Source organism: Salvelinus fontinalis, chromosome 38, assembly GCF_029448725.1.
Source record: "Salvelinus fontinalis isolate EN_2023a chromosome 38, ASM2944872v1, whole genome shotgun sequence".
NCBI lineage: Eukaryota > Metazoa > Chordata > Actinopteri > Salmoniformes > Salmonidae > Salvelinus > Salvelinus fontinalis.
Window position 1 is genome coordinate 11380509 of NC_074702.1, and position 13334 is coordinate 11393842.

At 41.2% G+C, this 13334-nt stretch overlaps 1 protein-coding gene and 1 long non-coding RNA gene across 3 annotated transcripts; both read right to left on the reverse strand.

Annotated features, from left to right (window-relative positions):
- Nucleotides 1–4135: 4135 nt before the first annotated feature.
- On the reverse strand, nt 4136–10747 carry LOC129837781 (uncharacterized). 2 transcript variants are annotated; one of them, XR_008756755.1, is made up of 3 exons: nt 10642–10747; nt 4458–4599; nt 4136–4300 (listed from the first exon to the last, which is right to left on the reverse strand). It is a non-coding gene; the product is annotated as an uncharacterized LOC129837781 (long non-coding RNA). The 2 variants fall into 2 exon arrangements; XR_008756754.1 differs by lacking the exon at nt 10642–10747 and adding an exon at nt 10325–10414.
- A 28-nt stretch (nt 10748–10775) lies between these two features.
- On the reverse strand, nt 10776–13245 carry LOC129837128 (meprin A subunit beta-like). Its single transcript, XM_055903043.1, has 3 exons — nt 13118–13245; nt 12807–12985; nt 10776–11054 (listed from the first exon to the last, which is right to left on the reverse strand). Exons 1-3 carry the CDS (start codon nt 13243–13245, stop codon nt 10825–10827), a joined length of 537 nt encoding a protein of 178 aa, XP_055759018.1. The 3' UTR covers nt 10776–10824.
- Nucleotides 13246–13334: the final 89 nt, after the last annotated feature.

Consider the following 13334-nt stretch of genomic DNA (forward strand, 5'->3'; position numbering starts at 1 on the left):
CGTCTAGGCGCCAGCAGAACTAAAGCATGCTGCCTCATTTAACACATATCCTAACCATAACCATTTGCTTAACAATTTTACATTTAAACTTCCAGTCCAAGGATTCTGCATAGCACAGACCATTCAACTAATGATCGGTAAGGCAACCACATGTCACACTCATTGCAAGTAAAACTTCATTTAAAAAACAGCTAAATTAATACTAGTAATAAAAGACACAGGTTAGTGCAAGAATGGTGGGGGTTGCTAAGAAATAGGTTTTATTTTAAGCATGATATTCTAGAAATATTAGGATATGATATCAGACAATGTGAAACCATCAATATAATATCATACAATATGTGAAACCAGCAATATCATATCATACATGCTATAGCAGATGCTATTGTCCAAAGCAACTTACAGTTGTGTGTATACATTATTACTATGGGTGGGCCCAGCGGGAACACATTAGGTCATCACACATTAGACCTACTGCAAAAAGTTTACAAAAGCATTTTTCACTGCCCACCAACCTTGTCTTCAGATCTCCAACCAACGTCTGACAATATGAGGGCGAGTAACTTTATAAAAGAGGGGAATAGGTACAGGTACAGCCTCAAATCGTTGGCTGTACCTGTTGTCTTCCTCAGTTGCTATTGGCGGAGGGAGAGTGTGAGTGTCCTCAAATCGTTGGCGGAGGGAGAGTGGCAGTGTCCTCAATCGTTGGCAGAGGGAGAGTGGCAGTGTCCTCAATCGTTGGCAGAGGGAGAGTGGCAGTGTCCTCAATTGTTGGCAGAGGGAGAGTGGCAGTGTCCTCAATTGTTGGCAGAGGTAGAGTGGTAGTGTCCTCAATTGTTGGCAGAGGGAGAGTGGCAGTGTCCTCAATTGTTGGCAGAGGGAGAGTGGCAGTGTCCTCAATCGTTGGCAGAGGGAGAGTGGTAGTTTGTTTATTTATATCCTAATTAGCTTGAGCCCGATCGTACATCTAGGGAGAGGCCTGAAAATAGCTGTGCAGCGACGCTCCCTGTCCAACCTGACAGAGCTTGAGAGGATCTGCAGAGAAGAATGGGAGAAACTCCCCAAATACACAGGTGCCAGGCTTGTAGCGTCATACCCAAGAAGACTCAAGGCTGTAATCGCTGCCAAAGGTGCTTCAAAAAAGTACTGAGTAAAGGGTCTGAATATTTGTAAACATTTCTACAAACCTGTTTTTGTGTTGTCATTATGGGGTATTGTGTGTAGATTTCCCTCAATCCATTTTTTTAAATCCATTTTAGAATAAGGCTGTACTGTAACAAAATGTGGAAAAAGTCAAGGGGTCTGAATACTTTCTGAATTCACTGTAAGGGTTAAGGTTTGGGATACACTTAAAACACAAATACAAAAACTTTCTATCGCTGGATTTGACAATTCAACCTTTGGCACCAGAGGCAGATGCTTACGGCGTTAGCATGCTTCAGTTAGGCTGGCGCCTAGCCAAAGTCGGTTAGGTGAACCGAACGAGTGAGCTTGCATACTCTCTTAAAAGACCTTCGCTTGAAAAAAAAGAGAAAAATGCATCAATAGTACTGTTGGTCCATTTTTAGACACTGTAGCCAGTATATACTTTCTCAAAATAGTCATTCTAAGAAACAAAAAACTAAATGTCATTCATTTTCACATTTTTAACGAAGAGATCTTAGTCGCACAATTTGATATCTATTTAAGATATTTGGTGCAGTATTTGTCAATGAAATGTGCGTGAAAACAAGTCATCTCTCGTTGAATGACAACAGACTTTATTGAAGAATCCCTACTGTTGACCAATCACCGACGAAGGGGCGTAGACTTCGGCTTGCCGAACAGGCGGGGGGGAAAAAAATCTTCCTAAGTCCAAAACAAACAAAATATGCACAAACTCTTCCTAACTGTCGGCTGGGAAGGATGCGGGCTCCTTTACGCCCATCTGCCATCCCCGCCCACAACGCCTTAGCCGAACTGAAACCTACTTGAAGGTAACAGCGCTTGCTCTTCCCCTAGTGGCTGGTTTCCACGTCATCTCCCGACGCCCTTAAGCATGGGTGGATGTCGAATGGTGACCTGGCTGGGTTCTCAACCTTGTTTGGTTACTCTACCACAAGTACATTTTTCTCTGCCTGAAGTACCCCCTCATGTACATTTTTACCAGTAAGGCTATGGTCTCATGAGTCTTCTCAAGGAGCCTCTGCAGATAGGTGCTAGTATGCCTGGTTGAGAACCACTTAGTTCTACCAATTGGTTGGATTTTTACATGGGATGTCATTCTGAAAGTACAGGTTTTCAACGTTCTCTGTCACACCACATCTCAATCAGTAGAAAGGGGTTAAGGTTCTCACATGGAAAAATGTACTGCTGCATGTCATCTGTTGGACAAATACATTACTTTGAGGATTGATTATTGTTGACGTGTCTTGATTTAGTTGTTTGTGAGAGCAGTTTGTTCCAAGTGTCAGAAAAAGTACTGAACAGTAAGAGATGATGTTGAGTGACATCTACATTAGCACACAATGATTTGGACGGGGAGACAGGAAAGCATGTCACGTAAGTCTCCCTCAAGCCTAATATATTATGAGTATTTCCTTCATTTTATTAGATGTTGTGGTTAGCCACATATCTGATGACTTTGCAAATTGTCACTCCTTTTCTGAACAATTGTGCATCAGGCTCATAAAGGCTGTCACATTATAGTGCTTTATTTGGATTTTGTCATATCAGAACCATGTCAACACTTGGGGAGTTATATTGAATAAAAACAAATAATGCTGTTGGAGCTAAAATTCTAAGAGGATGACACCTGTTCCAATTGATTTCATTGGTTGTAATCATACCCATACATGTTTGCATCACTTAAAATAAGAACGAAAGCATTGTCATTTGAATGTCAGTCTTTCATATGTATTCTAAGGTGATCAACTGTATATTGTACTGAATTCAGTTAAGAGCTGTTTTGTAAGTCTAGCTTCGTGGTTTCCCCATCAGAACGTCATAACTTTGCTCTCAAACAGAACGTTAATCACTGTGTCCAGGTGATCAGAGCCTGTTAGTTCAGTCTTTCTCTGCTGTGTGAGACAACTTAAATGTCAGAATACATACAGTACTTTACATTCTGTAATCTACAATGGTGCAGTGATACATATAATTGTGAAATGAAGAAGGTACATATAAAAAGGCTGGATTCTCAATTAACTATGGACTCACAATTATCTGCAGCAAGAATCAATCACATCAGGTCTTTATAACATTCACATCTGCAATTCCTTTTAAAAGTGTGTACTTGATTAAATTCAAACTAGTTTTTCAAGGGCTCTATAAAGCAACATTATTGCTGCACTGTGTGATAAACTTCAGATAAGTTTTGATGATTTGCAATATGGATCTACTTCATGAGGGAGGTGATCAAACAAGTTCAGATTCCACCAATCATCTTAATCTTACATTGTCATGCCAACCTTGGCCTTTTCACTGGAAATCATCCCCATCAAGTCAGAAGACAGGAGATCACTCATGATGATTATACCTGCATGTACAAACACATGACGCAGCTGCTTGTGGATAAACGAGAATCAAAGTTAAACCCGAAGGGTACAAATAAGTCGGAGCAAAATGCATAACATTATGAAAGAATATTTCATAAATCTGTTTATTTGAATATGACAGATTAGATATGCAGATAAATGGGACAAACCTAATGCTTTTACTGGACTAATGACCTATACTGAGGATATTAGAATTTCCACAAACAAATTTACAATGTCATAGGGGAACTAAACAAATCACCCAATTTGTAGCTTTTTCAATCTCATAAAACATACAACCAGTATTATGCAAAGTGGTTGTTTTAGGACAGAATTACAGTCAGTGGTTAGTTATGATTATAAATAAACATAGGACATGTTATCACATACTGAAGCAGGATAAGGAGAGTGTGGTCAAAGGTTACTAGATGTAATGCTTGCTATCAATACTGGCCTATCGTCATTAATAGATTACAATAGGCATAATCTGTCTCAGGATGGCATTTAGGTGGGCAAGATGTTTACCATAAATATAGAACATAATACAATTAAATTAATCTATATAACATAATGACCATGGACATACTGATTTTAAATAAAATACACACAATATTTACCTAAGCACAAATATTGGAATTGATCAAATCTATGCTAATCTGTCCTTGATCTGATCTTTCTTACTGTGGCACATGGGCCTTGATCACGGTTGTTTGGGTTTCTAATTAAGTTCTGTGGTGACCATTTGGGACAGGGCAGGGAGTTGGTAAAATGCAGACTGGAGATATCTGGAGAAAATAAATATGATCAGCATTATAAGTGGTGTGTAGGAAAAAAACTGAACGGAAACTTAAATAATGTATCTGATTCAACTTAATGAAATTAAACGTTATCTAATGTTGATTAAAAAATCCAGAAAAATCACATATGGATTTGATGGCTCACCTTGCATGGTGATGAGGAAGAAAATGTTACCTCCCTTGAGGAATTCTCTATGCTTCTGGTGCGTCAAGGTTAGGAACTTTAAGTAGCCATCTCCCGTTTTCTAGCATTCAGACTTCACAGGGATTGTTCCAGGAATCATGGTCTGCAAAATGGAGGAATAACTAGCATCATACACATGCAAGGAGATGGGGGCTGTCTCATAATACATCCAAGAGGGCGGAGCAGTAAGACACGTTTGTTTTCGTCCCATGTAAATATTGTCTATTTCGGGGGGGTTTTGTATACATATCATTATAATTCAATCTCTTTTTTTCCATTTTCAAAAATAATTATACGTGCCTGCAACACGCTTCACCCAATGTGAGCCTTATAACTGGACCTTATAACTGGAACCTCCATCAGAAGCTAGCCAGCTAATTAGCTATTAGCTACTGCTAGCGGTCTTTAGCTCGGATAATACCTGCCAGTCTGCATAGCACGATATCAGCCCTGAGCATATTAGACTGCTTTTTTCCCCCCACTACATCACCGGATTCCTGCCGCAAGCTCTGGACCATTACACCGGATTCTCGCAGCTAGCTAGTTGCTACCGAGTAGCTATTGTGGCTAACACCCTTGTCCAGAAGCATGCACCAGCTAGCCTCGAGCTAGGCGAATTTCCCGGCTAGCAAACGAAGTACACCAACTACAATACCTCTCTTGCCAATTGGCCTAGACCCTTTGTCGACACAGAGCCCCTCCGATCCATCACGACTGGTCTGCTGACGTAATTCGGCCAATGTGCTCTCAACCGATCTCTGCGTCATGGATGTTGGTGTTGATCCATCTACTAGCCCCGTCCTGCTAGCTTCCTGAACGCCGTGTCTCCCGCTCGCCTTGCATAGTAATCGACTACCGAACGGCTCCCTGTTTCATCTTTGCTGCTCATTGGACCCTATGATCACTCGGCTACACAGCTGATGCCTGCTGGACTGTTCATTAACACAGTACTTCATTTTGTTTATCTTTCAGCCCCAGCCTCGTACTCAGGCCCTGTATGTAGCTAACTGACCCTCTCTGCCCATTCATCGCCATTTACACGTTGGCCTAGCTGTTTACCCGTTGTTGTCTTAGCTCGCCCAATTAACACCTGTGTTTGCTTTATGCCTTTCTCTAATGTCAATATGCCGTGTATACTGTTGTTTAGGGCAGCTCTCATTGTTTATTTTACTGTGGAGCCCCTAGTCCTGCTCAACATGCCTCAGATAGCCCCCTTGTCCCACCCCCCACACATGCAGAGACCGCACCTATCTTAACTGGCGCCTCCAGAGATGAAACCTCTCATCATCACTCATTGCCTAGGTTTACCCCCACTGTACTCACACCCTACCATGCCCTTGTCTGTACACCATGCCCTGTATCTATTCTACCACGCCCAGAAATCTGCTCCTTTTATTCCTATTCCCAAAGCACTAGACGACCAGTTCTTATAGCCTTTAATCATACCCTCATCCTACTCCTCCTCTGTTCCTCTGGTGATGTAGAGGTTAACCCAGGCCCTGTGTGTCCCCAGGTGCTCTCATTTGTTGACTTCTGCAACCGTAAAAGCCTTGGGTTCATGCATGTAAACATCAGAAGCCTCCTCCCTAAGTTTGCTTTATTCACTGCTTTAGCACACTCCGCCAACCCTGACACACTAACCGTGTCTGAATCCTGGCTTAGGAAGGCCACACAAATTCTGAAATTTTCATCCCCAATTACAAAATGTTCTGTCAAGACAGAACTGCTACAGGGGGCGGAATTGCAATTTACTGTAGAGAGAGCCTGCATAGTTCTGTCATACTGCCCAAACATTTCGAGCTTCTACTTTTAAAGATCCATCTCTTCAGAAATAAGTCCCTCACTGTTGCCGCTTGTTATAGACCCCCCTCAGCTCACAGCTGTGTCTTGGACACCATATGTGAATTGATTGCCCCCCCATCTATCGTCAGAGTTTGTACTGCTAGGTGACCTAAATTGGGATATGCTTAACACCCTGGCAGTCCTACAATCTGAGCTAGATGCCCTCAATCTCACACAAATTATCAAGGAACCTACTAGGTACAACCCCAAATCCATAAACATAGGCTCCCTCATAGATATCATCCTGACCAACTTGCCCTCTAAATACACCTCTGCTGTTTTCAACCAGAATGTCATTGCCTGCGTCCGTTATGGGTCCGTGGTCAAACGACCACCCCTCATCACTGTAAAGCGCTCCCTAAAGCACTTCGGCTAGCTTTTTCAAACAGAAATTTGCATCCTGCAGCACTAATTCCAAAACATTTTGGGACACTGTAAAGTCCATGGAGAATAAGAGTACCTCCTCCCAGCTGCCCACTGCACTGAGACTAGGAAACACTGTCACCACTGATAAATCCATGATAAATGGAGAATTTCAATAAGCATTTCTCTACGGCTGGCCATGCTTTCCACCTGGCAACCCCGGCCAACAGCTCCGCAGCAACTGGCCCAAGCCCACACTTCTCCTTCACCCAAATCCAGATAGCTGATGTTCTGAAAGAGCTGCAAAATCTGGATTCCTACAAATCAGCTGGACTAGACGATCTGGACCCTCTCTTCCTAAAATGATCCGCCGCCATTGTTGCAACCTCTATTACTAGTCTGTTCAACCTTTCTTCCGTATCGTCTGAGATTCCTAAAGATTGGAAAGCGGCTGCGGTCATACCCCTCTTCAAAGGGGAGACACTCCTGACCCAAACTGTTACAGACCTATATCCATCCTGCCCTGCCTTTCTAAAGTCTTTGAAAACCTAGTGAACAAACAGATCATCGACCATTTTGAATACCACTGTACCTCCTCCGCTATGCAACCTGGTGTCCGAGCTGGTCACGAGTGCCCCTCAGCCACGCTCAAGGTCCTAAACGATATCATAACCGCCATCGATAAAAGACAGTACTGTGCAGCCGTCTTCATCGACCTGGCCAAGGCTTTTGACTCTATCAATCACCGTATACTTATCGGCAGACTCAACAGCCTTGGTTTCTCTAATGACTGCCTCGCCTGGTTCACTAACTACTTCTCAGACAGAGTTCAGTGTGTCAAATCGGGGGGCCTGTTCTCCAGACCTCTGGCAGTCTCTATGGGGGTGCCCAGGGTTCAATTCTCGGGCCGACTCTTTTCTCTGTATATATCAATGATGTCGCTCTTGCTGCGGGTGATTCTTTGATCCACCTCTACGCAGACGACACCATTCTGTTTACATCTGGCCCTTCTTTGGACACTGTGTTAACAAACCGCCAAACGAGCTTCAACGCCATACAACACTCCTTCCGTGGCCTCCAACTGCTCTTAAATGCTAAAAAAACTAAATGCATGCTCTTCAACCGATCACTGCCCGCACCCGCCCATCCAACTAGCATCACTGCTCTGGACGGTTCTGACTTAGAATATATGGACAACTACAAATGCCTAGGTGTCTGGCTAGACTGTAATCTCTCCTTCCAGACTCACATTAAGCATCTCCAATTCAAAGTTAAATCTAGAATTTGCTTCCTATTTCGCAACAAAGCCTCCTTCACTCATGCTTCCAAACATACCCTCGTAAAACTGACTAACCTCCCGATCCTTGACTTCGGCGATGCCATTTACAAAACAGGCTCCAACACTCTACTCAGCAAATTGGATGCAGTCTATCACAGTGCCATCCATTTTGTCACCAAAGCCCTATATACTACCCACCACTGCGACATGTATGCTCTCATTGGCTGGTCCTCGCTACATATTTGTTGCCAAACCCACTGGCTCCAGGTCATCTATAAGTCTTTGCTAGTTAAAGCTCCGCCTTATCTCAACTCACTGGTCACCATAGCAACACCCACCCGTAGCACACGCTCCAGCAGGTATATTTCACTGGTCATCTCCAAAACCAACACCTTTTTTGTCCGCCTTTCCTTCCGGGTCTCTGCTGCCAATGACTGGAACGAATTGCAAAAATCACTGAAGTTGGAGACATATCTCCCTCACTAACTTTAAGCGGCAGCTGTCAGAGCAGCTTACCGATCTCTGCAGCTGTACACAGCCCATCTGTAAATAGCCCATCCAACTACCTACCTCATCCCCATATTTGTTTTTGTTTTTCTGCACACCAGTATTTCTACTTGCATCCTCATATATGTACATATATCACTCCAGTGTAAATGACTAAATTGTAATTACTTCACCACTATTGGCCTATTTATTGTCTTACCTCCTTACTTAAAACCTCTACAGACCCCCCCTCCCGGATCCGGGATCATCCTCATCAAAAAAGCTGACTAGCCTAGCGCCACAGGGATATCATATAATATAATTTCATGAAATCACAAGTCCAATACAGCAAATGAAAGATAAACATCTTGTGAATCCAGCCAATATTTCTGATTTTTTAAACTGTTTTAGTGAAAACAACAGATGACAGTCTTAGAACATCATGTTATACAATACATATGTTTTGTTCGAAAATGTGCCTATTCATAGCTACAAATCCTGGTTTTACATTGGTGCCATGATCATAAATGGCACCAAAACAGCCAGAATAATTACAGAGAGCAACGTGAAATACATAAATACTCATAAAACATTTATGAAAAATACATGTTGGGCAAATAAATAAAGATACACTGGTTCTTAATGCAACCGCTGTGTTAGATTTTTTTTTTAAATGACTTTAGTACAAAGCACAGCATGCAATAATCTGAGACAGCGCTCAGCCATTCTCCGCCATGTTGGAGTCAACATATTCCACAAAAATACGAAATATCATAAATATTATCTTACCTTTGATGATCTTTCATCAGAATGCAGTGCAAGGAGTCCTAGTTCCACAATAAATCGTTGTTTTGTTTTAGAATGTCCATTTCTTCTGTCGAATTAGCAACTTTGGCTAGCATAATGGTGCTCACGTGTCCATGAACATTTGGCGCATGGAACGAAAAATTCCAAAAGTCATAATAAAAGTCGAATAAACTGGTCAAACTCAGTTGAAAATCCATCTTTATGATGCTTTTCTCATATGTATCCAATAACGTCCGACGGAGCATTTCTTCGTGTCTACCTAACGCATTGCAGAAAATTATATGGTGCTCCCAGGTGCGCAGCAAAATACTGCCAATATGGCTGACCTGTCACTCCAAAAGCTCTCATTCGGTCCCACATCAGGCCAGACACCTCATTCAACATTCTACTGCCTGTTGACATCTAGTGGAAGGCGTATGAAGTGCATACATATCCATAAATACAAGGCAATTGAATAGGCGAGGCCTGTCAGAGACCCATTTCAGAATTTTCACTTCCTGTTTGGAACTTTGCCTGCCAAATGAGTTCTGTTTTACTCAGATATAATTTAAAACAATTTTAGAAACTTGAGTGTTTCCTATCCAATAGTAATAATAATATGCATATCATATGATCTAGAACAGAGTACGAGGCCGTTTAATTTGGGCACTATTTTTTCACAAAGTGGAAGAAAAGTTCATTTGCACACACTGTATACAGATTTGTCTATTGTGTTATTGACTGTACGTTTGTTTATCCCATGTGTAACTGTTGTTTTTGTCGAACTGCTTTGCTTTATCTCGGCCAGGTCACGGTTGTAAATGAGAACTTGTTCTCAACTGGCCTACCTGGTTAAATAAAGGTGAAATAAAAATAAAATAATATAGAAGCATTTGCATATGATTCATAAGCGTGGCCATTTCTGTTTGCCGCTGTCTCTAAAGTTATTTTTGTAAATGTGATCAAAGTTAGGCTGAGTATTGCAAGAAAATATATTGGAAATGAGCTATGCCCTTACTATAATCTATTGTGTTTTGGACACACTCGTATTGAATGTTTGAATTTCTCTTACCGTCCTGAAGTGAGGGTTCAGTGCTAATGCTGATGTGGAGATTCTGGTCCAGCAGTTGAATCGTCACTTGTCGATGGTGGCAAGGCCACTGGAGTTGGTCATCATACTTTCCTGAGACTAAGCGCACAGACTCCAAACAACATTTCACGAAGATAAAAGGCAATCTGGTAGGCATAGCCTTCTGGGGAGTAGTATCTGGGGCTGTACACAACAGTGTTAAAGTCACTGGTGGTTAAAATATTCTAAAAGTCTCTAATCTGCCAGGTGTGATGGAGGAATTCGGTTTCTGACGTGTTGTTGTCAGATGGAAAACCCACCTGTAGACAGTCCTGCTCCTTTACGCACCTCAAACTCCACCTGGAAGGTTCCGTGACTCATCCCACACAATCTCTGGTTGTCGAAGTTGCAATGTTCCATAAATTAAATCGATTTTTCTACAGGAGGAAAATAATATACATGTTTTTCAACTTGGACATACGGTACAGTAGACCTGCTTCTTTTCAAGACACACACTTACTGCATCTGTATAGCTTGTTGAGCATCAAGGCATCTTGTGGGCTCATTTTAAGGCGTTGTCCAATCATTTTTTGGTACTCAGGCTGCTTAGTGATGATGGTGGGTCCCTTTCCCTTGCTGAATGATCTCTCACTGTCATGTAGCACCGAGCTGTAGTCATACGGGAAACCTAGGGTGGTCGAATGAGAGACTTTTACAAAGTTCCTCTCATGACCTGTAGACAAGGGGTGGATTCATGACACTTAATTACTGCTTTAGTTTACCACCTTAAATTTCCTTAATTAAAACCTGTTATGGCTGCACGCTGAATATTGAAAAAACTGGAAAATGTGTGCACATTTTCAAACGGCCTCCTAAGAAACTTTTTATTTTCCAATATGCATATATTTACTACTGTTGGATAGATAACAGTCTGTAGTTTCTAAAAAGGTTTGAATTGTTTCTCTAAGTCGAACAGAAATAGTTTTACAGCCATTTTCCCAGCCGAATTGAGTTTTCCAAAATGCGATGTGTCTCTTTAAGACCTTCTCTATAAAAGGCCCTTTGACTTAGGACCATAGGGACACGTCACAGGCGTTCGTCAGACTGTAATGCGGAAGTGAGAATTGAAAGGAGTCGAATATCTCGTCCATGGACTGAATAACACACCTTCTTGTGAGACCTGCGCAGTTAAAAAAAAATCCGGGCGCGAAGGATAATTTGTTCTCGGCTTCTGGAACAAGGTAGATAACGTTGAATATGATGCCTGACTACGATATTATTTGATACATGTCACAAAATCATCCTAAAGTATGTTTTTTCAATATACTTTAATTATATTATTGCAATTTATTCTGGACTTTAGATGTGATACGACGGAAGAATTTTTTGAAGAAACGCTGAGTAGCGCCGCAATGCTATTGTGCTTGCTAACCAAAGAGGGAAATAATTCGTTCTGGAACCCAACTAAAGACTCTACTGGACATTGGACCCCGTTACAACATTCTGATGGAATATCAAGAAAGATAAGACCCAATTTGGGATGCTTTTTCATATATATGTCGAACTGTTGAATGCTAACTCTGCTAACTGTGCTAGGCTAGCGCTTGACTAGAATCAATGCTGCCTTATGCTAGCTTCTGTTGTTAGCTAATATAACGATATATTGTGTTTTCGCCGTAAAACACTTCAAAAATCGGAAATGTTGGCTTTATTCACACGATATCTGTCTTTCATTAGTTATCCACCATATGTTTTTCTGAAATGTTTTATGAGGTGTAATTAGTAGCCGACGTTGGTGTATGTATTTTCTCTGGCTACTCCCGGCTGGATTCAGACTCCAGCTATGTATTAGCATTTTTGGGTAGCATCAATGTAAAACTGATTTATAGCTAAAATATGCACTTTTTATGAACAAAACATAGATTTATTGTGTAACATGTTATATGACTGTCATCTGAGGTAGTTTTTTCTGGGCTCTTTAGGTTGGTTTTAGTTTATTTCGGTTGGTTGTGCATGCTACTTCAATCATAATTCATACTTCATAATCATAATTCATACGTGTCTGTCCACTTTTGTATTTGGTGGTGAGCTAACATAAATATATGTGGTGTTTTCTCTGTAAAACATTTAAAAAATCGGACATGTTGGCTGGATTGACAAGATGTTTATCTTTCAAATGCTGTATTGGACTTGTTAATGTGTAAAAGTTAAATATTTTTAAAAAATAGATTTTTAATTTCGCGCCCTGCAGGGGTGTCATTTTCGGCCGAGTTCGGGCTTGCATCCCAAACAGGTTAAATTAAAGTTTGAAAAACAGCCTATTACACTCATGATAAATAACCATAATTTACTTTCACGTACATTTTGCTAACATCGTGAAGACAACATAATGTCTATAAAGTGAATTCAATAAAAAAAATGCATAAAAATAGACCTTATTATTAGAATCTCTAACTGAAAAAACATGAAGAAAATGTGAACAAACCACATTTGATGTTTTTCCAAACAATGGTTACACATTCATCCCTGTCATATCTGGACTGTTCATGCCAGATTCCCAGAGCGTGTAGAAACTCATGCTCCACAATGCCAATATGATCACAGTAATTTCCAATGGAAAGAGGCTGTCCATACTTGGAAGATCTCCCTACGTGGGAGGAACACCTACATTAAAAGAAAGCAAGGAGACACAAAAATGAACCTGTATCAATATCAAGCAAGTCAGATATCTTCTGTTAAAAGTGGCAACTTAACCATGTTCCCTCAAGTGGTCAGGCAGGGAAAAAATAATCTTACCCTCTGTTCTTCTGGGCTGAAATGAAGTGATACTCAGAGCCTCTGGGCTTGAAGTCGACGCATGATTTTAGTCTGAACTGCTCAAAGGCCCGCAGAATGATCCCTTTTACATTCAAAGCTGAGTTCATATAGAAAACACATGGTAAAAGTGATGGCAAATGAAGGCCTTTGGGGGAACGATCCGTCACTTATCCAACCTTTATTTATCAACTGGGTG